The 25,983-nt window shown below is 34.5% G+C and overlaps 1 protein-coding gene across 1 annotated transcript in view; it reads right to left on the bottom strand.

Moving 5' to 3' along the window:
• Positions 1 to 5,228: 5,228 nt before the first annotated feature.
• SNX2 (sorting nexin 2) overlaps positions 5,229 to 25,983 on the bottom strand; it is a 58,554-nt gene continuing 37,799 nt past the window's right edge. The window contains exons 8-15 of the mRNA XM_036278960.1: positions 20,670 to 20,745; positions 19,632 to 19,745; positions 19,285 to 19,378; positions 17,171 to 17,376; positions 9,292 to 9,435; positions 7,968 to 8,048; positions 7,781 to 7,852; positions 5,229 to 5,429 (exon numbers count right to left, since the gene is read on the bottom strand). Coding sequence (XP_036134853.1) covers positions 5,379 to 5,429; positions 7,781 to 7,852; positions 7,968 to 8,048; positions 9,292 to 9,435; positions 17,171 to 17,376; positions 19,285 to 19,378; positions 19,632 to 19,745; positions 20,670 to 20,745 — 838 coding nt within the window. The 3' untranslated portion in view covers positions 5,229 to 5,378. The remainder of the gene's footprint in view (positions 5,430 to 7,780; positions 7,853 to 7,967; positions 8,049 to 9,291; positions 9,436 to 17,170; positions 17,377 to 19,284; positions 19,379 to 19,631; positions 19,746 to 20,669; positions 20,746 to 25,983) is intronic.

Below are 25,983 nucleotides of genomic sequence, written 5' to 3'. Positions count from 1 at the left end.
GAGAGATCAACAGAGGTTCCTGGCTTCCATCCAGTTAGGATACTAAAAAGGATATAGAGAAGATGTGGACTTAAAGTTTGAAGGATAGGTAGGATTTAAACTATTGCTGGTAAAGAGGAAAAGGTAACTCAGACATGGTAACATCAACAGCAACGAGACAGGAAGGTATACAACATGGTCACAAGACAGGGGCATCGTGACTAAAGCAAAAGGTGGGTGAAGAAAGGGACTAAGAGCAAGACAGGAACAGCAGTTTGAGACACGATTCTGGATAATCTGGACTTTATCTGTAGTCTATAGGGATCTATTGCAGATCTCTGTGCATAGTGTTGTAATAAGACTTCTTTAGGAAGATCATTTCAGCAGCAGGTTGTAGGAGTGGCAGAGTAGGGAGACTGAAATAATGTGTATTTCTTTCATAGCAGACTTAAGATAGTTCTGGAACATGGTCACAAGATCTTGACCCCGAGAGAGAAACAATAAAGACGGGAATAGATTTCAGAAACAGAATCAACTCGAGTTGGTCTTGGCAAAATAATGATACCTAAGCAATGTATCTGAAAGTGTAAGTAGTTTTATGTCTGTTACTAGAGGATGGGAAACACTTTTCACTGACATTTAGAAACTAGGTCTGGTTGACAAGCCTACTGTCATGCATGCACACATAAAAATTCACACATACTTATACACATATATAGTAAGAACATTTGAAATAAAGATCTAGGAAATATGTGAAAATGAAGATAACTCGAGACTTGACTATGGAAGCAATAAGAAGGCAGTTTATTATCTAGTATTGTTAATTTTGTCTGATTTTAGTAATTGAACAGTTACATATAAATTTTAAATAGAACTTTTTTTTTTTTTTTGGCCAAAGTCCTCCCTTAAAGCAGTTTATTCCACTTGCTGGCCTAAATAAAATAATAATTTTCTGTGTATTAACAAGTGGTCAGCTCAGCTTTACCTTAATTTACTTTAATCACAAAGTTTTCATTTCACCCAGTAAAGAAAAATACTTAAATGTATTCCATCTTTAGAAATTTTTTTAAAAGTATGTGAAAAGAGAAGGGAAGATGAGCATTTTACATTTCTTCATGTGCATTAAAATATTAGACAGTAAGCCACAACTTTCCTGTTTTTTACAATCTTTTATTCTTAGCCACTTCTGAAGGATTTTTGAAGAAATAAATTCTCTGTATCCCAAAGGACTTCCTAGTATTCTATAAGTCAATGATTAGAACAAAAATCTTGAAAAGCTTACCAATACATTTTCAAGAAAGAAGGCTCTTAGTTAACACACAAATTTAAGAGGTAAAATCAGTTCCATCATCATGATTTAAACTCTGGATCTGCCTAGCTGTAAAATGAGAAGTTGTACTAGACAGACGATAAGTTTCCTTATGGCAGTACAGTCTACAATTTATTCATAGTAGATATTGAGTACCCACTACTTGCAAAGCAATATGCTACAAAGTCTTGCACATAAATTGTACCTGCCCTTGACAGCAACACCTACTAGTCCTTTTTATTGAGTTTTTAATTGTTTGCTGAATTTGAGATAGTAAATAACAGAGTAGCTATTGGACTTACTCTCCATTTCCACAGACATTGTCTGTCTAAACCTGCGCTGCCCAGTATCATAGGCACTAGCCAAGTATGACAACTGATCACTTAAAATGTGGCCAGTGGAGATGTGATGAAAATGTAAAATACACTCTGGATATCAAAGACAATATGAAAAGCAGAATGTAAAGCATCACAATAATTTTTAATATATTGGATTACATGTTAAGATATTTTAGAGCTACTGGGTTAATTATTAAAATCAATTTTACCTGTTTCTTTTACTCTTTAACATTTGGCTATCATGGGGGGGAGGTAGAAAGTTTAGGGGGGATAAATGGTGATAGAAGGAGACTTGGGGTGGTGAACATACAATATACAAATAATATATTACAGAACTATACCACTGAAACATAACTTTATTAACCAATGTCACCCCAATAAATTCAATAAAAATAAGTAAAAAAAAAAAAATTGGCTATAGATAATTAAAAAGTATACACGTGGCGCACATTCTATTTCTATTGGCCTAAATGCTACGGACCTTATCCACCCACAGATTACCATGACTTCTCTTCTTGGCCCTGATTACAAAGAGTAAAATCAACAATTATTCATACCACTCTTTAATTCCCCTCTTCTTAGTATTTCTATGTCTGGCCAACCATCTACATTCCTTATTACTTGAAACCACATCATTCACCGTGAGGGCTAGGAATGACTGTGGAGTTGGATAAGGAAAGGCATCATGATTCCATCCGAATTCTAGAGACTATGTCACACAGAGATAGCATAACATATGCATTTCCTGATTTGTGAATATGATATGGAAATGCATCCAAAGCTCCCAAGCCAGTGAGACTGGACTTCTTTTTCCCAGGTTTATCTTTCCTTCTCACTACAGTGATCTTCTTTAAAACAAGATGAAAAAGTTTGCCCATCCTATTTGTAGTTACTATTACTGCATTTCTGCTGTCTTCCTTGAGTCTTGTTTTAATCACATGACTGCCGATGCAGGGCCCACAAGAAAAGTGAAGTAGCCATTTAGCTCTGTAACTAGTCACATGCTTTATTTAAGACCGAAAAATGGAAGTCTTTGACACCAAGAAGCACTTTTTAAAGGAATATAATCTTCCTTCTCTATTCATCTGATTTTCTTCCTTTCAAGAAATCTGATTTAAGAGGCTTACTCATTTTATATTTAAAAACTATTTATGAAACAATTTATACTGGAGACTTGTAAAGCTTTACTAGATCTTGATAATAAAATTACTAAGTTTAAAGAACAGCGACAATGAAACAAGGGTATTTTGAGGCTAGTATAAATATATATATATGTATAAAACAAGCTAAATAGTTGAAAATAGCTCATCAAAAGTACATTCAAGAAAACGTATTTTTGTTTTAGAAATCATTTTTAAATACATTTATTTTGTTCCAGTCTTGTTTTTTTACTTTATTAATAGAAGGTGGTTTTGATTAGAATTTTATTTTCTAATAGTTTGTATTGAACTTTGGTATTTTAAACAAAACACTTTTAAAGTAGAAGGCACTTAGAAATCAGAGTATTATACTTATTTTATAGATGAAATTTAAGTGATATACCCAAGGTGATAGTAGCAAGACTAAATACATGTATGTTGACCCCAGGTTCAGCTTGTTCCACTGTATTATGTTTCCTTAGTCCTTCTTTAACTTTTATTTGGTTAAAGAAAAGAGGAAATATTCAAATTCAAACCTATACAACTGAAAAATTACGTTTTCAGGACTAGTAATGCTTTTGTTGTTCTATTTATTTGGAATGAAAGTATTTTAGTCATAAGAATACTAAATGTGAAGTTTGATGGGTGGACATGGGCAGATATAGAAGTTAAATGCTGTTAAAATGTGGGTAGGTATCAGAGGCTAATACAATTTACTTGAAATTTCTAACAGACTCCTTTACCTTTTAGCAAAGGTTGTTAAAGGGAGTAAGTCTGGAATGAGGTGTGGGTCTGTTACTGTCTTCAGTTTGATCAAAACTGAAAATATTTATTTTATTTGAAGGTACTGAATGTTCTAATGAACATACCACTGTGGAATGGAGGATTTTGGCTTAATTAAATGTTATTATCCTATATTTAAACTGTATTTTTGGAAGTAATATAACTATGGACATCATACTAGAACATCATTGTAGTCAAACTATTCCCAGTAAGCCTATATTTTGATCAATATTAATGACTCAACAAGACAGCATCTGATATGTATTACCATGAATTTACTCATTTCTCAAAAGTTTCTGAATTATCTCCAATAAAAGCAATGATAGAAGGTTGTTCTCTTTCTGCTTCAGTTTCCTCTTAAAAGAGCAAACCTTATTTTGCATCTTCCAGGGTTTTTCCTGTTCAAGTCTTTATTATTAACCTATTATGTGTCAAGTACTTCTGGGTTCTAGGAATATAAATATGAATAATACCTACAGTATGCTTAGAATTTCAACTAAAATAAGTGGTGGAAGCAAACATATCCTGAGGATACTCCACCCTGATGCTCTAATTGTATCGAGTGAGCTGCTAGAGGCTGTTACACACCATATACTACTTCTGTGGGAGGAGAGCCCATTGTTAAGCTTGAGAAATGAGACATTTTTAATAATACTTTTTAAAAAATAAAAATAACTATAATGCCAGTCACAAGTTAAACTTCCACCAGTATTAAGAATTAGATAATAGCCATGTAAAGAGGATACAGAATAGGTGAGAAGGTAGCCAAAGACAAATTTCATTTTACTTCAAATTTGCTTTGTGCCATCCTTGGTTAGTTACCAAATCACGGGGTATTTTAGCATGGTACCATTCTTTGTCACTTATGACCATAGATGATTGACTTTTAGTTTCAAATGAAAACAAAGAAAGGCAAGGGAATAAATTAAATACATGCAGTCTTGGATTTTGAAGATAACAGATGAGCAAAACCCATACGACTTGTAACAGAAGCACGTACATACATTTCTTCCTAACTCTTAAATTGGGCACTTATAATAGGGATGGATAAAAACAAAGACAATTATTCTGTCCTTTACTCAAGACAAGAACATTCCTCAGACTTGAATCAAAAGATAAATGTTCTTTGGTTTGTGATAATTTCATAAGAAAAATTAAGCTTCATTTTGTCATTTAATGATAAAAGAGTTTAGCTCTTTCTGTCAATTAAAAAATATATATATATATATTTATATATCTAGAAGGAAAAGTTTCTTCCTATTAAAAATGCTTTTAAAAGATTCCTAATATGTTTATATACCCAAATAACTTGTTACTAATACTTCACAAGGAATATAATTTTATTGCTGTAATCACAATATCATGATTTCTGTACAGGAATGTATAAGTGAACAATAATCAATGCATTGATAATTCACTTCATAAAGAGGGTGAACAAACTACAGAACATATCGTAAAGAAAAAAATATTGTAAAATTTCCTGGTCTTGAAGTGCACTTTTTAGTGCAAGTATATAAGACACAATAGTGTTCAATTCAGCAAAGTATTGCAGAATGTCATGCCACAGTCCACTTAATTCGAAGAGAGTCAGGACATGCAGCTTGTAATAAAATGTTAGAATATATATATATATATATATATATATATATATATTCTTGTATATATATATGTATATGTGTGTGTGTGTATGTATATATATATGTATGTATATATACCAAATGTAATTCATAAAATATATAGTGGTTTATTTAGATGGTTTTCAATGATTTCACTGTGGAATCAGCATAACTGGAACAAACATCCAAGATCTTAACAGGAGCAATCTTCTTGCTAGGCAATGGCTTTGGCTTCTGGAAGAAATGCCTCCCAGTATTTTATCAGCTGTGGATGATAACAAAAATGAAGATATTCTCATTACCTTTTTGTTATTTAAATATACATATCCTGTGCCGTATTTAAAAACACCTATACAGCCCTGACTGGTTTGGCTCAGCAGTTGGAGTGTCGCCAGCTGACGAAAGGGTGTCGAGTTCAATTCCTGGTCAAGGGCACATGGCTGGGTTGCAGGATCGATCCAAGGTGGGGCCATGCAGGAGGCAACTGATTGGACATGTCTCTCTCGCATGGATGTTTCTCTCCTTCTTTGTCTCTGCCCCCCTCCTTTCCCCTCACTCTAAATATCAATGAAAAAATATCCTCGGGTGAGGATTACCAAAACAAAACAAAAAACTATACAAATCGCTAATAGTGATTAACATTTAACATTAACTAAAGTCGAGTTCTTAAAATCATTTTAAGTCCCTTATCTGAAGTTTGTTAATATAATTCATGTATAAATTATTTAACTTACTAAATACTTCTGGCTAATTTGTTTTCAATGTAAGCAATATAATTTTTAAAATATCCAAAAACAAGATCTTTTTGTTTTATGCAAAACAGTAAATAGAAACAGATCGTAAGATTACCTTAACTAATAACACAGTGAATTTTTCCAATGTAAAGTGATAACATCTGTATCAAAGAATATTCAAATTTATATTATTGCTAGCCAAAAAGAATGAGAAAAAAGGAAGAAGAAAAAATAATAAGCAAGAATGGGACAAGAGACTGAGAACAATTAGCTGCCAGTCTTTCCTGAATAGTCCAGAGAATAGACTGAAGTATAAAGTTCCTTTTAAAACAATTCCTTTAAAAACAAGCTGATATATCTTTATTTATTTATTATTATTTTTTATCCTCACCCGAGGACATTTTTTTCCATTTTTTGTTCAGATAGAGTGGGAGGGAGAGAGAGGAAGAGAGAGAGAGAGAGAGAGAGAGAGAGAAACACTGACGTGAAAGGGACACTTCGAGTGGCTGCCACCTGCACGACCAACCAGGGCCAGGGACAAACTGCAACCGAGGTACATGCCCTTAGCGGGAACCGAACCCGGGTCTCTCAGGACCACAGGCCGATGCTCTAACCGCTGAGCCAAACTGGCCAGGGCGCTTATATATCTTAATTATTATCATATTTTAAATATCTGGTTATGAATTAAGTACTTAAAATAAAAATATATAATCTGAAGATATAATGTGGTCACCTAATTCAAAAAATTATATAGGCAAGCTTCTAATCTACATATTTTAGAACTAACTGGAGAAAGAAATGCTTGCATTCAAGACATTAAATAATTTGATTACTCAAATTTATATAAAATACACCAGAAAAAAAACTCTGCTATTATCTTGTCAAAGACTTTTATTTAGCCCTGGACGGTCTGGCTCAGCGGTTAGAGCGTCGGCCTGCGGTCCAGAGAGACCCGGGTTCGGTTCCCGCTAAGGGCACGTACCTCGGCTGCAGTTTGTCCCCGGCCCTGGTCGGTCGTGCGGGTGGCAGCCACTCGATGTGATCCTTTCACGTCGATGTTTCTCTCTCTCTCTCTGTTCCTCTCTCTCCCTCCCACTCTACCTGAACAAAAAATGGAAAAATGTCCTCGGGTGAGGATAAAAAAAAAAAAAAAAGACTTTTATTTAATGTAACATGAGTACCACTGTCTCTAGTTAAAGAGACAAATGCCACTACTTGTGGCATACAATCACCACTAACTCCACCTAAAACAAAAATCAAAATAGTATTTTTTTAAAACTTTAAGAATATTATTTTTAGACCCTGGCCAGTTGCTAAGTGGTTAGAGCACCGGCCCGTGGATCAGAGAGTTCTGGGTTCGGTTCCCACTAAGGGCAGGTATCTTGGTTGCAGTTTGTCTCCGGCCCCGGTTGGGGTTGTGTAGGTGGCAACCACTCGAAGTGTCTTTCTCTCTTTTCCTTCCTCTCTCCCTCCGCTCTATCTAAAAAAAAAAAAAATTATTTTAAGTTTAAGTTCTGTCTTTTTTGGAAGATCTAGAAGAGTTTTAAGAATTTGATCAAAAAGGTATAATCAACAGGGAAATAATCCTAAGAAGCCTGGAAAAGGGAAAAGTTGCCCAGTATATTTTTGATAGCCTAAAGTTGGGCAAAATACATCTCGCCGAGTGGTTAGAAAGAGTAGAGGCAAAAAGGAGCTGAGAGTTTCCAATGACTTTAGCTGCCCTTCATTCCTTTGCTGTTATCTGGTTTCTCTACTTCATTTCTTATTCCTCTTTAAGTATAAAAGTTCCTCTTATTATCATCTTTAAAATGAAAAACTATGCTAGTTTGCTAAATACTATTTTAAATACCAGAAAAAGCTTGTTATAAAAAAATTAGCTTACCTGTTGTTGTGTTTGTACTAATGATTCTAAGTACTTGATAATAACAGTTTTAAAATCTTTCACTCGTTCTTTCTGTTAAAGTACATACATGAAAAGAAGTCCATTAGTACAAAACTAAATTTGATTTTACCATAAATTCACAGCAAATGTGACCACACTGTTAAGAAAAGTTTAAAATTATACTTGCCTCAAATCGTCCCACTTCTTTTCTAATTGTTTTAGAGATCTGTTCAAAATCTCTTTCTCCTTGTTGTACTTTTGCCTCCCACTAATAAAAACAAACAAAAATGCACATTTTAAAAATTCTTGTTTAGAAAAAAAATGATAGAACTAGTTGTCATGACCACTCACTGAATTCAATGTAATACTTGAAAACCCCGAGAAAGCTCAGTATTGGCAAAGCCCAATTTAGCATCATTTCAACTTGTACCTAACTTTCTAGCAGTAGAAATGCTTAATATCAGCTTAGTTTCCATTAATATTTCACTATCAGATTTACTCAATATTAGGATAATCTAGTATTTACTGAATCACAATCTCCATCACTGAATTAACTATAACTAAGATAAATAAAATAATTGAGTATAAAATTCACTTCCAAATAATTTTGCAGTTTTAGATTTTGATTTTCTCATCTTTTTTATATCATTATTTCAAAATATATAAACTACATTCTGCTAATTTAAAGACTATATGTTCATCACAATTTATATGCCCATGGAAACACTTTAAATTAGAAAAACTGTACGACAAACATTTAAAAAACATTTTGTAATGGTAAAATGTCCAGATTAAAACAAACAAACCAAAAATAAAAAACTGTGGAATTATGGTCTGCTGAAGACCTAATGGTAAACATTAAATTCAGTATAGAAAAACAAAGTGTGATTAGTGACCAATGAAACAGCTAAAATAAAATAACTGAAGACTCAAGCTATGAAATGATATTTTTCCCACTATATAACCAAACACTGGTACATACTCTTCCAAGAGCAGGTACATTCACTTTGAGTAATATAAAGGTTGTCCTACCTCTTCAATTTCCTTATTGAAGCATGGCAAAAAAAGTGTATATATTATAATAAACTTATACAAATTTATTAAAATACCATATATAACACATATATATGGGGGATAAAATTGCCTGCATAGCTAAATGAGGGACAAGTCCACCTCTAAAACTATTTTTAGACACAAAATAAGTAATTGTCTGAAATCAAATTAATCATTTCAAAACGAATGTGTTTATTAAATATAAATTTAAATCTTTTCCTTGTATGTTTCTTTATTCATTCCACGATCATATGAAAGTAATATAGGTCTCTGAAGATTTTAGTGAAAACCAGTATGTTAAGGTTAGAATTAATTCTAACACAGTTCATAAAATTACGGAAAAATAGCTATGTTGTTGAATGGTTCAGAAAAAAATTTATGAAAAATTATGCATATATGAATGACTCATGGAAAATTTGAGTAAAGAGATAAATAAATAAAGCATTTGTATTAATCACCTCTCTTATTTCATTTTTAGCTTGCTGTATTTTATCTGGTTTGTTAGCAATCATCATTTTTGCCTCAGTTTCACGTTTTTTGAGCAAAGTAATTTGAGCATCTTCCCATTTCTGCCAGCACTTCATTCGATGGTCAAATACACCCTAGAAGTGAATGACATAATGTTATTAAGTGACAGTTAACATTAAAATACTTTTATACTAGAAGTGCTGTAATACTAAAAACAATAAAATCCAGCATTTAAATTCTACTCTAATATACTTAAGTACTGAAAATAAACATAACAATATAAAAAAATATACAAATCTCCATATTCATTTGTTTAAAAACAGAAATCCCGGTGACTAGATAAAATGTAAGTGCTCAGAATTAAAAAAATATATATACATGCAAAATCCATTTAACTAGTCTTAAGGGTTTTAATGTGGCTTATAATAAGATTTCTATGAGGTTTATGCTTTCAAGAAAGATATCTTCAACAAGAAAATGCTGGTGTCATAACTACATTGGAAGTTTTCCTACTAAATAATATCAAAAGTAGATTTAAGTGTTGGAAATATGCCAAAAATGGAAAAAAACAAACAAACAAACAAAAAAAAAACGGGAAAAACCCATAAGATAATAAAATGTAAAGTTAACTAAAAATGTGGTGGAAGAGATTACCAGTAGCAAATAAAAGAAAGGCAAAGAAATTAAGAAATAGAACAAAACAAAAGCAAAAAGAGACAGCCCTATACAAGATGAAAAGGGCAAATATGTATATGCAGAATTAAAGAAACAGACAAAAAGAGTGTAACAGAACAAGTCAACCAAGTTCATTATTTCTTTTCAAGGGGTTTGGCAGAGAAAGGACAAGTGAATAAAGAAATGAGTAATTATAAGTCTCATGGGAAAAAAAAAATGATGGATAGTATGAGAATAAAATAATCCTTTCTCTAGCTTGATGCTGAGGATATAGTCATATTACTTTAGTATTTACTAAATAAACAAACAAGGCAAACATTGATAAACTGAGTAAACTAGAAAGCACGAAACCAGACTTATTTTCATTTATTCCAAATAAAGAGCTTTTTGGATCAAGAAACAGTAAACAAATAAATGTTCTTAAAGGGACCTGCTGAAGAGAAAGTATGTAGATAGTGTACTAAAAAAAAAAAAGTAAGTTTTAGAACAAAGCTGGCTTCAAATACTAGCTTTGTCACTATATGATCTTGGGTAAATTCATTTAATTTTTATAAGCCTTAAGTCTTCCAAATATAAAAGGAGGAAACTAAGATCTGCATTTCTGGATTAGAAATAAAATATAAAGTACGTAGCAGAGTGTCTTAATAACCTAGTGGACTTTAGTAAATGTTAATCACTATTAGCTATTTGTATAGATTATTTTTTTTATCCTCACCTGAGGACATTTTTCCATTTTTTTTTGTTCAGCTAGAGCGGGAAGGAGAGAGAAAAAGAAAGAGAGAAACATGGATGTGAAAGGGACACATCGAGTGGCTGCCACCTGCACGACCAACCAGGACAGGGGACAAATTGCAACCGAGGTACGTGCCCTTAGTGGGAACCGAAACTGGGTCTCTCTGGACCGCAAGCCAACGCTCTAACCGCTGAGCCAAAAATCATCAGTTACATCTAACATAAATGGATTCAGAAAAAGTCACTACCATTTAAAACAAACAAACAAACAAACAAACAAACAATCCCTGAATCTTTCCCCGTATGCATACATACACAAAACCAAAAAGTAATTTAAAATGTTAGGCCTAGTCTTTCTTTAGGGGAATGGGGCCATAACAGATCTTCATTTACAAATTCCTCTGTTCAATAACAATTGGATTACTTAAAATATGTACCAATATCGCGCAAAGCTAACCCTTGAATTTCAATATTTTCTTAAGTTTTAAATATGGGGCAGGCCAAAAGTAGGTTTATAGTTGTTCATATGGCTAACACAATAATAAATAAATAATAATACAAGAATAAAATGTTTCGTGTACTCACAACTGTAAACCTACTTTTGCCCCAACATGTATATAAAATGCCTTTTTTAGTAGTATAGTAATTTAAACTAATTTAGTCCATGACCAATTCATTATCTCATAATATACCAGAACCAAGTACTAGCCCCACCCATTGGAATCCCTCTCACCCCATCCTGTGGAACTTATGCCCTGCTGAGGAGAACAGCCAAAGACTTTTTAAGTAACTAAGCCTAACAGACAGCCTGCAGGCAGAGGAGGATCTCTGAGTGCTTTGAGACCTTAGCTGACCTGCCCCTGGACCAGGTGCTAGTAAAAGCAGACCTTAGTGTACAGCTTGGTCCTTTCCACATGCACCCAGGCCCAGCAGAGGGAGCCACAAGCTGTGGATCACTGATAGCTCCAAACAGGTTGCCCAGGGCCAGGCACAGACAGCATCTGACATAGGCCTGCACAGAGTCCCTGCAAAGAGGCCCAGAACCAATATACCCAGTGGATCGACTAAACTTCACAAGCAACATATCCACAGGGAGATATCAGTAGGCACCAAACTCTGCTGAGGCGAATTCTGCTTCATGTGATCAGCACCTGTACAGCAGCTTGCATACTGTGTGGGGGTTGAGCCTTACTGTCAGCCAGCCCAAGGGTTGATCCCATGCATGAATGGACCAATAGCAATCAAGATTCAATTACAACAGAAGAGCTCACATAACATGCACAAGGGCCATTCTTAGAGCAACCAGCTCAGGTGATCAGGGAGACTACGCCACTGAGTCCCACAGGTCACCTAATACATAAGATCACCCTACTAAGACTGAGAATCATAGCAGATCTATCTAATACTAGAAACAAACACAAATAGTCAGCCAAAATGGGGAGACAAAGAAACAGGTCCCAAATGAAAGAACAAGAGAATTCACCAGAAGAAAAGCTAAATGAAATGGAGGTAAGAGATTTATCAGTTATAGAGTTCAGAGTAATGATTATAAGGATGTTGAACAGCATAAAAAAGAACATTAAAAAGGACCAGTCAGAAATAAAGAATGTTGTCTCTGAAACAAAGAATAAACTGAAATAAATAAAATGTCAACTTGATGAAACAGAGTTTCAAATCAGTGATTTGGAAGGATAAGGTAGAAAAAGCACCCAATCAGCACAGCAAAAAGAAAAAAGAATTTTAGAAAATGAGGATAGTTTAAGGGATCTTTTGGACAACATAAAGCATAACAACATCCACATCACAGGGGTACCAGAAGGAGGAGAGAGCAAGGGATCGAGAACCTATTTGAAGAAATAATAACTGAAAAATTTCCTAACCTGGTGAAGAAAAAAGACATACAAGTCCAGGAAACACAGAAAGTCCCACACAAGATGGACCCAAAGAGGCCCAAACCAAGACACATCATAATTAAAATGGCAGAAGTTAAAGACAAAGAGAGTATCTGAAAAGGCACAACAGTTGTAGGAGCTATGGTAAAGGTAAGGTAAAGGTAAGACTACTAAAATCAAGTTATTTCAGAAAAATAAAGTTAATCTTAACTGTATAAGAATTAAAACTTTTCTCCATTTTCCTACCCTTGTAACACTAAAAAATAAAATAAAAGAACCAGAACTATACATGTTCTTCTAAAAATGCTATCTTAAGAAGCAACTAGCCTGGCTGGTGTGGCTCAGTGGATTGAGCGAAGTCCCAAGGACTGAGAGGTCCTGGTTCAATTCTCGATCAAGGCACATGCCCAGGTTGTGGGCTCAATCCCTACTAGGGGGTATGCAGGAGACAGTCAATGTTTCTCTCTCACACTGATGTTTCTATCTCTCTCTCCAAAAAAAAATCAATAAAACGTATTGTTTAAAAAATGCAAACTGGCCATCACAAAACAGTCACAAGGATGTAAAGTACAGCATATGGATTATAGTCAATAATATTGTAATAACTATTACAGTACCAGGGGGGTACTTGAAATATAAAAGGGACCACTTTGTAAAGTATATTATTGCCTAACCACTATGCTGTACACCTGAAACTAAAAACAAAAAAAACAACAACAAAAAAAGGCAATTAAATCATAACAATGTTTGTCTTTGTATGTCAAGATAATCTACTCTAGCCCTGGCCTGTTTGGCTCAGCAGTTAGAGCATCAGCCCGTAGACCATTCTATACCTCAGTTGCAGTTCAATCCCTGGCCCTGGTCAGGATCGTGCAGGAGGCAACTGACCGGTGTGTCGCTCTCACATCAATGTATCTCTCTTTCTTTCTCTCCCACTCTATCTGAAGATAAATGGAAAAATATCCTCGAGTGAGGATTAAAAAAAAAAGATAATCCACTCTAGAACCATCCTCTTCTATAAGAAGAAGAGACTTACACTGATGATCCACTTCAGATCTCCATCTGCCTGCCACATATTTATGGTACACATTTGCATGCAAGGTAGTCTAGCTAGGTTAGACAAAATTGCACTTGACTTTTCTTGGTCCACCATGAAATCTGATATTGCAATTTTCATTAATTAATACCACATTCTAATTAGCTAAATCTGAACATATGCTGCCCAGATTCCTGGAGTCCTATAAGGGTGCTAATTACTTAAAGTCAAACAATGAAGGATTTAAACTCCTTCATTGCTAAAAACAATGATAACCATTACCCTCAATCCCTGACCCTACTCTAGTGGTTCACAAATGAATACATAAGAATGTATGCAATGAGTTTACCATTTAATAAATATTAGCTAACAGTACCAGCCAAAATATAAAGTTTTGGATGTCAGAGATCCTGTACTGTACAAAAGAAGAACGTAAGAGTTCTCTCGATGCAAAGCCAAGCTTAAACAATTTATCTTTCTTTAGGCCCCAATTTCTGATGTTCTTAGCTCCCCATTTTGGCTCTATATGCCAATTCCCAAAGTAATCCTAGTTTCAAAATTATCATCAGAAAAGTAGTGTTAGTATGGATAAAACAAAAGGCTATGGAGAATTAAATAGCTATTAGAAATAAGATTTTAAAAAACTGAACAAAGGACATTACATATAAAAAAAGAAATATAATGGCTTATCATTTGAAAAGATGCTTAAATTCACACTAATTAGAGAAATTAAAATGCATAAAAATAATTTCTTCATCACTGGGTAGGAGAAGGACACATGTTGATGGGAGTACAAAGAAGTATATTCTCTTTGGGCAGTAATATGGTAATAATTATTGGAATTCATATACCCTTTGGACAAGCGATTCTATTTCTAAGAATTTTATGCCCAAAGAGTTATTATCAAAATACTAAATTTAAGTTTGGGATGGTTAAATAATTCAAAGTACACCTATATGCTATATGATGGAATACTCTGTAACCATTACAAATGTAACATGCTGATACAGAGACCTCCCTAAAATAGAGCTAGTGAAAAAAGCAGGCAAAAACTGTGCAGAGTATGCTCTTTTTTGAAAAAAGAAAGAAATGGAGGGAGGGAGGAAGAGAGAGAGTAACAAAGAAAAAGAAAATAAATTAGCTTCATTTACATGCATAGCTAATTCTGTAAAAACACACAAGAATCTAACAGCATTTGCGGGAACAAAGACTAGAGGCCTTAGAAAAGAAATTTACCTTTTTGGGTTGTTACAATTATTATGTACATGTTTTGATTTTTCAAATACAAATGAATTAGTTTAAAACAACAACAACAACAACAATAATAAATAAAGACCACAAATACCCCATCACCCTATTCCATAATTTCTCAACTATTTGGTATGATTGATCTGTGCTAGGTTACATTAGAAAACCAATCTAAAAGAGTTTAATTTACCTCAATGTATAACTTGACCATAGCTCTTTAACTCTTTTAGTCAATACATCACTAATTCAGCATTTCCCAAAACTGTTCCTTATAGGTAAAAATATATTAAGTTGAAAATGATTACTGTTCATATGAATTTGGAAGTCTCTAGATTAAATTAAGTTAAATGTCTAATTTTTTACTCCTAGACATTTCTAAGCTTTTTTTTTTTTTTTTAGCCTCACCCGAGGACATTCTTCCATTTTTTGTACAGATAGAGTGGGAGGGAGAGAGTGGAAGGGAGAGAGAGAGAGAGAAACATCGACGTGAAGGGACACATCGAGTGGCTGCCACCAGCACGACCAACCAGGGACAGGGACAAACTGCAACCGAAGTACGTGCCCCTAGTGGGAACCGAACTCAGGTCTCTCGGGACCTCAGGCCGACGCTCTAACGGCTGAGCAAAACTGGCCAGGGCCATTTCTAAGCTTTTTACATGCATTCTAAGTGTACAATACAGAGATATTATACACATTATCTCCCAAACTCAGTTGACTGTGGTCTATCTTTTGGTGTCAGTGTTCCGTAGAATATACTCTAGGAAACATGAATATAACTGTATTTACACAAAACATAAAAATACAGCAAGATATAAGCAATATGAGGAAAGCTGTTTTTGAGGGATCAGCATCCATTAAATAGATAGGCCAGCCCTGCCAGGGAGTATTTTCCAAGGTTATCTCTTCTCAACATGTCCCTCTTCACAGACACTGCCCAGCTTCCCTTTTGGACCCACAAGTTTTTTTGTAGGTGTTATACTTTCTACAACAGCTCTCATGCTAATGGGAGCTCTGGAATGAGGTAAGTAGGTGAAAGAAAGATAAAAAGGAACCATTATCTGTAAACTGGATTTCTGTATATCTCAAGTTACCTATATATAAAATGAAGTATACTCTGATAACTGCTATCTATATTAACATCTTTAAATAACTGAAAAGAAAAATTAACCATCAGGATAAAGAGTATGTCTAAGAGTAAATTCAATAAAACTGGTAATTTTACCAAACCTAAGAAAGCACCATTCTTGAAGTGCCAGGAATCTTCTAATAGACTTGTCACCATTAGCTCGAGAACCAAATCATCAATAAATAAGCAATGTATCAAATGTCTGATGGTAGATGAATACTAATCTCATCACATACATCAACTAAAAAAATTTTACATTAGAAAGCAAGGAACAAGGTCTCATTAACTTTCTAGATGTTTGAATTCAATGTAAAAGGTAAATTTCCAGTTCCCCCACTCCATAACTAATGTTCATAACAATAATTCAAAGACAAGGTAAGATCCCAAAGTATCTTCTGAAACATAAGATAGATAAAATAATACACAGTTTATTATTTGAATATTGGAGATAACTATCAAATACTTATTTATTTTATTTTATTTTTGTCGAGGCTGCACTCAGAGCTGCATTTATTTTTTATAAATTTTTTATTTATTTTTTGTTACAGATATTTTACCTTTTATCGAATACTTATTTTTATTAGTTAAGTAAATTATTTTTCCAACTATTCAGAAATTAAAGACTGTTTCATTCTTAAATATTACCACTAGATAATACTTAGTAACTAATGTAGTCCCATCTCATCTATAAATATATGCTAACTACACATTTTGGAATATACACAGAATGTTTGTTTACAGTCCAAATTCATGCTAAAGCCACTATTAAACATATTTAAGCAACCATCAATTCTGTTTTTGTCCTGCTTCTCATTATAGCTTTACTAATGATGGTAAAATCCAGTGGACAGTTTCAGTTTAAGCTACAATGAGCAAACAAATGCTACCGGTTGATTGCAACTTGTATATGTAAATATGTAAGTAAGTGTGCATTGGTTTTATCTTATCTGGCACTGCTCAGACCTCTTAAAAACATCAATTCTGTCTATTGTACTGTACAACTCACAGAAAAAAATTTAAGCTATGAATAATCATCTTAAAGCCATTTTAGATGTACTATTATAGTATGAAATTTATAAACTTAAATACATGCCAAATTCTTTTATAAGCAAACCACTTAAGTGAGAAGAATTCAAGAAAGATTACAAAATAAAGCTTACTTTCACTGCAGCAATAAGACGAATGTAGTCACTAAGTAGTTCTGAAAACATATAAAAGTCCGCAAAAGCTTGTTCTTGATGTAGCTGGTCTATTTTCTCCTCAACCTCTGCAAGCTGAGACAAAGCTCTAGATAAAGCAGTATGATCCTCAGAATTACCTAACATGGCAGCACTTTTAGCAAAGGCAGCTGTGTTGGCTGAAAGTTCTGAAAAAGAAAAGTATTCACTTTTAATGTTCACAAGTAAAGTTTTTTTGTTATTTTTAAAAAATCTTCACCCAAGAATATTTTTCTATTGATTTTTCAGATAGAGTGGGAGAGAGAGGGAGAGGGTGATAGAGAGGAAAAGAGAGAGGGAGAGAGAAACATCGATGTGAGAGAGACACATAGACTGGTTGTCTCCCGCAAAACCCCAACCAGGGTCAGGGATAGAACCTCAACCGAGGTATGTACCCTTGACTGGAATTGAACTCAAAGACTCCATGGGCTGATGCTCTAACTGCTGAGTCAAACTGGTCAGGGTATAAGTAAAGTTTTTAAGTACTGAATTAATTTTTTTACCTTCTCTCTAAATTTTATCTATTCACAAATTGCTCAAATAATATTTAAAAATAATTAACAAAAACAACAAGTCATTAAAATGCCATGGGCATAAATCCCAACTGCTCAGAGCTCTACTGAAAATTAAGAAGAACCACTGCCTATCTTCCCAGAAGATGAACTATGTTTAAAAATGTAATATAGTACTCTGCCTCCCCTTTCTCTCCTGAAGTATTTATTCTTTTTGTCTATTCCTTAAAAATATATATATAAATAAATAAGTATATTTATATTTAATATGGAAAGTATTGAGAACACATAATTGATTTATACTACTTTGCCTTTAAGCATTTGCCATTAAAAATAATGTCTATAATTTTTTTTTTTATCCTCACCAGAGGACATTTTTCCATTTTTTGTTCAGATAAAGCGGGAGGGAGAGAGAGGAAGAGAGAGAGAGAGAGAGAGAGAGAGAGAGAGAGAGAGAGAGAGAGAGAAACATCGATGTGAAGGGACACATTGAGTGGCTGCCACCCGCACGACCAACCAGGGCCGGGGACAAACTGCAACCAAGGTACGTGCCCTTAGCGGGAACCAAACCCGGGTCTCTGTACCGCAGGCCAACGCTCCAACCGCTGAGCCAAACCGGCCAGGGCCAATGTCTATAATTTTTAATGAGAATATTATTTAGCCAACAAAAGGAAAGCAAGACAAAATTGTACATATAATTCTCATAGATCTTATTTTTTTCTTTGTATGCAACAATGCTTAGTGAAATATTAAGACTTTCTAAAGAGATTTTTGAACATGATCATTTTAGATACTGCAAATAGTCAATGACTACAATTACACTGCCTGGAAATTGCTGTTGCTCTGTATTATATAAAGTGATCTAAAAGAATCTCAAAGCCCATTTCCTAAGAGATATAAAACAAATGGCAAAAGCTGTTATAAACTACTTCTAACAAATTAGATTTCTATAATTATTTGATTAAAACATATTGCTGGTAATGGCACATACTAAATTATTAAGAATTTTAGACATATGCTATTAAAAGCCTTTTTTAAAAATAAAAAATAAAAACAAAGAAAAACTCCATGAAATTTAAATACTGCAACTCAAATTTTCTATAAATTCTGAAAAACTCAGATTTTTTAATACAATGGTTCCAAAATGAAGAAAATATTTCAGAGTTTTCTAGAAAATATAGGCATAAAACAAATATTTTAAAGGAAATTTTCAAATATCAATTTTTGAATCTCATATTTTTTTATTATAATCAGTTACTAAGACATCTTCATTCATTGAATAATAAATATATTTAATAAAGAGTTTAAATGAACAATTTTAATCCATAATTCAAAATATAGTTTAAGCTCTGGATTTTTCTACGTCTAAATTAGAAGTTAAATTAAAATAGAATATAATTACATTAAACAAAGTTGAAACAGAAAACATTCTCTTATTGTTTTCTCTCTTCCATAATAACTTGAAATATTTTTTTAAATAAAATTTAAATAAAATGTTTCAATTAACTCATGATGCTAAACACATAAATAGCAAGGCAAACAAACCTTTTCTATGACAGACCAAGGCTTCAACATTGGCATGAAGTTTCCTAAGTTGCTGATCCAGATTTTCAAACTGCTGCTGCTTTTCTTCAAACCACTAGCAAAAAAATGAAAAATGGAGCTAATTTACTCAGAACAAACCACTATAAATTGGGTTACCAATAGCAAACTACATTCCTTGTTTTAAAGCAACAAATAAACCATGGATAACCATGGTGGTCAACTGATGTGGCTGTGAACTAAACTCAATAAGCAAATTAATATCCTATTTTCTACTTGTACAGCTTTAAAATGCAATTGTTGGGCTCATTAATTCATCTCATTATTCAAGTCGAAAAATCAGCTCTTACTGCATCCGATTCATTCATCTTGATTGTCATTTTGTTGACAGCGTCGGCAGCTTTGTTCACCATCCTCAATATTCCTGCTCCACTCAGGGCCTGTGTATTAACTGCTCTAGGCAGCTGGAATTGAATGACAAATAAGGGCAAACAAACCGGTTAAAAGCCTGGAGGTTTAACTGGGCACAAAAGGGATTGTCCTCCCTCCCCCCAACCCCCCAAAAAAAGAAAAGAAGAAAAGGAGGTTGTATTTTTTTCACTCTCATACATTTCAATAGTGAGATCTAATTTCTCAAATACACTACTTGTACATTCTCAAAGGAAAACTTAAAAAATAGACTTTCCATTTGTTTTTCTTCTGTATGTTTACATTTAGATGGAACAACAGTCTGTTTGTCAAAATATATTAAGTAATTGCCAAGCATCTTAACACTGGCCACCTGTTTCCTAGCAGAAATAAACTGTTTATAAGGAAAGAAGAAAGTCTTGAAAAAAATCTCCTCATGCTCAGTTAAAATTGTGTGATTATGAATTTTTAAAATATTCTGGGGATTCAATAAATTTTTAGATTTCAAAAGGTAGCAGTTAGAACTCTCAACCCTTTAAGAGACCAAAGTGTGCCAAACATCTCAAATATAAAGAGCAGCATGGTTATTACAATTTAAGCTCTTTCAAGTTACAAATTTGCATTTCAAAACCTTAATAAGAACGTTAGAATATACATTCAACTACCTCTAAAAATAAACTTATTTCAATACAATGTCTAAGCAACAATTTATGGCTCTGAAAATTAGACTACATAAGCCATTCCTTTAAATATGGTTGGGAATGATAATCCTATAATTATCAATGCAAAGAAAACATTTTGCTAGTAATTTAGTTAAGTAATTAAAGCTAATTAAAGTACTAAGCAAAAAAAATTATTGCTTTATTCTAGCTATTAATCCACTTGTTTACTAAGCATCTCTATTCTTACATAAATTATTACACTGAAAAATATAAAGACTAAAAATACTTATATACACAATTTTAAAGTAGAAATAATACCTCTGAACTTTCCAAGAACTGCCTTAAATCAGGATCCTGTAGTAAAGTGGGATGCTTTACTGTTCTTTGAAGATACCTAGAGTTAAGAATAAAATTGCTCCTTTATCAGTAGCATCTTATTTTAAACCTTATTTTAACAAAAGAAATAAATAGGTAAAAAGATGTCCTCAGTGCACCTACAATCATATCAGTATGCCTCACTCTAATTATTTAGAATCTTACAATAATTTAGTGAATAAAAAGCTTTGTTCATCATTTGAAAATTCGTATTTATGTAAAAAGAGATATGGCAGGGGATGAAGGTGGGAATGGGGAGAGGTTAAATAACTTAACCAAACTTCTCCCTGCAAAGTATAAAGGGTATATGAGTTTGTCAAATAATTGTATCTTTGGGTGGAGTTACTATTTTCCTAGCTACTACTTCAGAGTCCTAAGAAACACATCAGTATATTTATTCTAGTCAACTATTTTTGTTTCATTTTGTTTTGCTATGTATTACCAAAATAGAGAACAACCTACCAATTATTTCCCTGTCAGCAGATTTAAATTATCAAATCAGCTTTGGTCCTTATTTGACAAGGACTAAATTTTCTTCAATATTTCTATTTTTAGGGTTCTGCTATTACTGATAAATGTCTTCCTTATATGAAATCACATAAAATAAAAATGAAAAGTAAAGAGAAACCATTATTAAGTCACTATTAGCTCAACTTGAAACATTTTCCTTACTAGAAAAACCCACATTTCTGTCATCCTTAATTATCATGCTTTCATAAAAAGAAAAAAGGTAGTAATTGATGATTCTTGATTACTTACTCATCTAAACCTATTTTTCATTGCTCTTTCCTCAGCTTAAAGATTACATGAGGTAATATTTCAATTATATTTTACCTCATAGTTAATATACCTTTATTCTATTTCTGCAGAATAAATGTAGTCAGTAACTGCTTTTATCTTTTTTTTTTATCCTCACCCGAGGACATTTTTTCCATTTTTTTGTTCAGGTAGAGTGGGAGGGAGAGAGAGAGCGAGAAACATCGACGTGAAAGGGACACATTGAGTGGCTGCCACCCGCACAACCAGCCAGGGCCGGGGACAAACTGCAACCGAGGTACATGCCCTCAGGACCGCAGGCTGATGCTCTAACTGCTGAGCCAAACCGGCCAGGGCTGCTTTTATCTTTTTACAAGATTATATGATATGTTAAAGTTTCTGGAAAAAAGTGAATACCTTCTCTAAAGTAAAATTCTACACAATAGTTAAATTTTCTATTTTTTTTTTTTTGTATATTTAAATAAAATATATACCATATTTAACTTCATTTTAAGTCATTAGGCCACATAAGAAGTCTTTATAATAGAAATAGAGCATTTAATAGATAACGTACAATACAATCTACACTGTGGTTTAAAATAATATCTGTCTATATTATCAAACTAAAACAGAGATGCAGTAGGAACACTAATCTAGTACATTTAAGAAATGTTGGTATTTTCCCACTGTAATTTTACTTACAGTTTTAACACTAAGCTTCTCCGGTACTATTAGGTAAGTTATCCCATTGGTTAGACTGCTTACTGCTTAAGCAGCTTGCATAAGTTGTTCATCTGAGTGCACACACAGCTGGTAAAGAGCCAGCACTCAGACATATTTGGGAAATGAACAAGCAAGAAGGAAGACAAAACATGTAATATACACCTTTAAGAAATATTCCAATATTTCAAACCTAAATGAAAATACCTAATACTTCTTATATTCTAAAATAGCTTCCCAGACTTCCGGTCAAGATGGTGGCATAGGTAAACGCGGTATCGCGTCCTCCCACAACCACATCAAAGTGACAACTAAACTACAGAACAACCATCATTCAAAAGCGCCTGAAATCAAGCTGAATGGAAGTCCTACAACTACGGAATTAAAGCAGCAGCCACATCCAGACTGGTAGGAGGGGCGGTGGAGCGAGGGGCGGCGCGACGGGCTGGTCCCACACCCACGTGTGGCGGATAAAAATCAGGAGGCTCCCGCAGCTGGGAAGGTCCTTCCTGAGGACTGAGGGGTCCCCGTCCCACACCAGGTGCCCCGCTCAGGGTTCCAGTGCCAGGAAGAGAAGTCCCCATCACTTCTGGCTGGAAAAACCAGCGGAAACTGAGGCTCAGGGAAGCTGAGGTGGCTGGAGCCCCAGGCAGCTCCTTAAAGGGCCCGCACACGGACTTATCGGACTCTCTCCCTCTAAGCTTGGAGGGGAGGCAGCTCGAGGGGCACCAGAGACATTCAGGGAAGAACTGAGCTGTTTGGCACTGGAGCGAGGGCTGGAGAGGGGGCTTTCTTGGGGACAAACGTGCTGTCACAGGCCTTTGTTCCTTTGGTGAGCCCTTCCCGGGGCGGCAGACAGAAGCCATATCTGGGACTCCAGCAACCTGGCTCACACTGGTAGCCCCGCCCTGGTGACTCCCTGAGGCCCCGCACTGCCCCACCCAACTTTCAAGCCCACCCAAGGTGTTGCCACTTGCTTAACCATAGGATTGGCCGGTCTTGGATCCTGCTTCAGGTTTTTCCTAAATTCTTTCAAACGAGCAGCATCTGGTCTCAGCGAGCCCCATACCTCTCATTAAGTAATACACTGAAATAATCACAGGGAGGCAGCCAAAATGAGGAGACAAAGAAACAGGTCCCAAATGAAAGAACAGAACAAAACCCCAATAAAAGAACTAAGCAAAAGGGAGATAAGCAACCTAACAGATACTGAGTTCAAAATACTGCTTATAAGGATGCTCAATGAACTTAGTGAGAACCTCAGTGAACTTAGGAAGGGCCTCAAGAGCATAAAAAAGGACCAGTTAGAAATCATGGATACACAGTTAGAATTGAAGGAGGCATTAACTGAAATAAAGAATAATTTACACAGCTTCAATGTAAATCCAAGGAGCAAACCATCGATTTGGAATATAAGGAAGCAAAAATTCCCCAATCAGAACAGCAAAAAGAAAAAAGAATCCAAAAAAATAAGGATAGTGCAAGGAGCCTCTGGGATAACTTCAAGCATCCCAACATTCGCATCTTGGGGGTGCCGGAAGGAGAAGAGCGAGAACAAGAAATCGAAAACCTGTTTGAAACAATAATGGCAGAAAACTTTCCTAACTTGGTGAAGGAAACAGACATACAAGTCCAGGAAGCACAGAGAGTCCCAAACAAGATGAACCCCAAGAGGCCCACAGCAAGACACATCATCATCAAAATGCAAAAGGTTCAAGACAAAGAGAATCTTAAAAGCAGCCAGAGAAAGGCAGCTAGTTACCTACAAGGGAGTTCCCATAAGACTGTCAGCTGATTTCTCAAAAGAAACTTTGCAGGCCAGAAGGGAGTGACAAGAAATATTCAGAGTGATGAAAACCAAGAACCTACAACCAAAATTACTCTATCCTGCAAAGCTGTCATTTAAAATTGATGGACATATGAAAACTTCCACAGACAAGTTAAAGGAGTTCATCACTACCAAACTGTTATTATATGAAATGATGAAGGGTCTTTTTGAAGAAAAAGATAAAATGTATGAACAAACAAAATGGCAATGAATACATATCTATCAACAATGGAATCTACAAACAAAATGAACAGGTGGAACAGAAACATTCTCATAGATACAGAGAGAATTTTGTTGGCTGCCAGTTGGGAGGGGGGTTGGGGGAATGGGTGAAAAAGGTGAAGGGATTAAGAAGCACAAATTCATTGCTAGACTGACAAACCTCAAAGGGAAAGGGGTTGGGGGGGTGGGAAGAAATAAACCAAAGAACTTATATGCATAACCAATGGACACAGACAATAGTGTGGGAAAAGGTGGGAGGGGGGTGGGAGTGGGGAGGAGGAGGTCAATGGGGGGAAAATGTGGAACATCTGTAATACATTTCACATCCAACAATAAAGATTTGAAAAAATAAAAAATAAAATTAAAAAAAAAAGAAACAAAAAAATAAAATAGCTTTCCAAAGTGAGTTCATATTATAAAAATATTCCTTTCTTTAACATTCGTAATGAACAGCAGCATATTAGGTGCTGTGAGAAGTCCTGCAAGAAGTAAAGATAATTTAACTTTGTTAAACTCTATGTGAACAAAACTCAATTGACTACAGATTTCCTTTATTTGCCCTACCAGAATACTAGCATTCTGAGGCATTGATTTTAGAAGTATTAAGGTTATATAATGTTAAAATTAAGAACAAAAACATAAAATAAATTTTAAAATTAATATTGGTGCCAGGCTGGTATGGCTCAATGGATTGAATGTCGTCCCATACACTGAGAGGTCCAAGTTTGATTCCCAGTCAGAGCGAACCCCCAGATTGCTGGCTTGATCCCCAGAAGGGGGTGTGCAGGAGGCACGAATCAATATTTTTCTCTCACATTGATGTTTCTCTTTCTCTCTCTAAAAAAATCAATAAAAACATACTTTAAAAACATAAAATTAATACTGGTAAATATATACCAATTCAGAATCAAGGCAAGGGAGGGTTGTTGATATATACAGGAAGGTTACATATCAAAGTTTTAAAAAAGCATGTAGGAATAACACATGAAAAGGGGTAAGGGAAGAAAGAGAAACACTGAAAGAAGACAGAAATGAAAGAGGCAATGGAATTAATGAAAAGTAAAGTTGTCCCTCGCCACTTCGCGCTTCAGCCGCGAAAGTCGAAGGGACCACTGTGTATAAATAAAGAACCCTACTTCACGAAAATTAATTTCTCGTGGTAGAGTCTGGAACTGATTAACCACGATAAACTAGGGCCAACTATATCAGACTCAACAAGAGGTGGCCAGTAGTTATTCTTCAGATTTGCTCTAAGAAAAGGTTACTGATAAACTTAAAAGAATCACTTAGGGCTTTCAAGTTCCTATTTACTTACCAAAAACAAAACAAAATATAAAGTAGGTTATACAAAAAAATACTTGATGGGAACAAAGTAAAAAATATTTCCTTGCTTGAAATTCAAAAATACGTGCTAATAATGAGACTAAAAAAGGCAAAAATAACTTGATTCTTTGATGACACACAATTGTTCACTTAATATTTACTGAGCGTTTACTACATTATCAGTTATTGTTCTGAGGACTCAGAATGTATCAGTGAACAAATGAAACAAGATCCCTTCCCTAGTGGAGGTTGTATTTTAATAAAAGATAAACAATAAACTATAAGGGTAATAGTTATATAAATTATGTAGTATGTGACAAGGTAGTAAATGCCATAGAAAAAAGGACAGAACAGTAGAGCAAATGAGATCAAGTGTGTAAGGTGTGGATGGTGGCAATTAAATACAAT

The sequence above is a fragment of the Molossus molossus genome, unplaced genomic scaffold (assembly GCF_014108415.1).
Source record: "Molossus molossus isolate mMolMol1 unplaced genomic scaffold, mMolMol1.p scaffold_m16_p_3, whole genome shotgun sequence".
NCBI lineage: Eukaryota > Metazoa > Chordata > Mammalia > Chiroptera > Molossidae > Molossus > Molossus molossus.
Note: the sequence above shows the minus strand (reverse complement) of the source record. Positions and strands in the feature narration are given on the sequence as shown.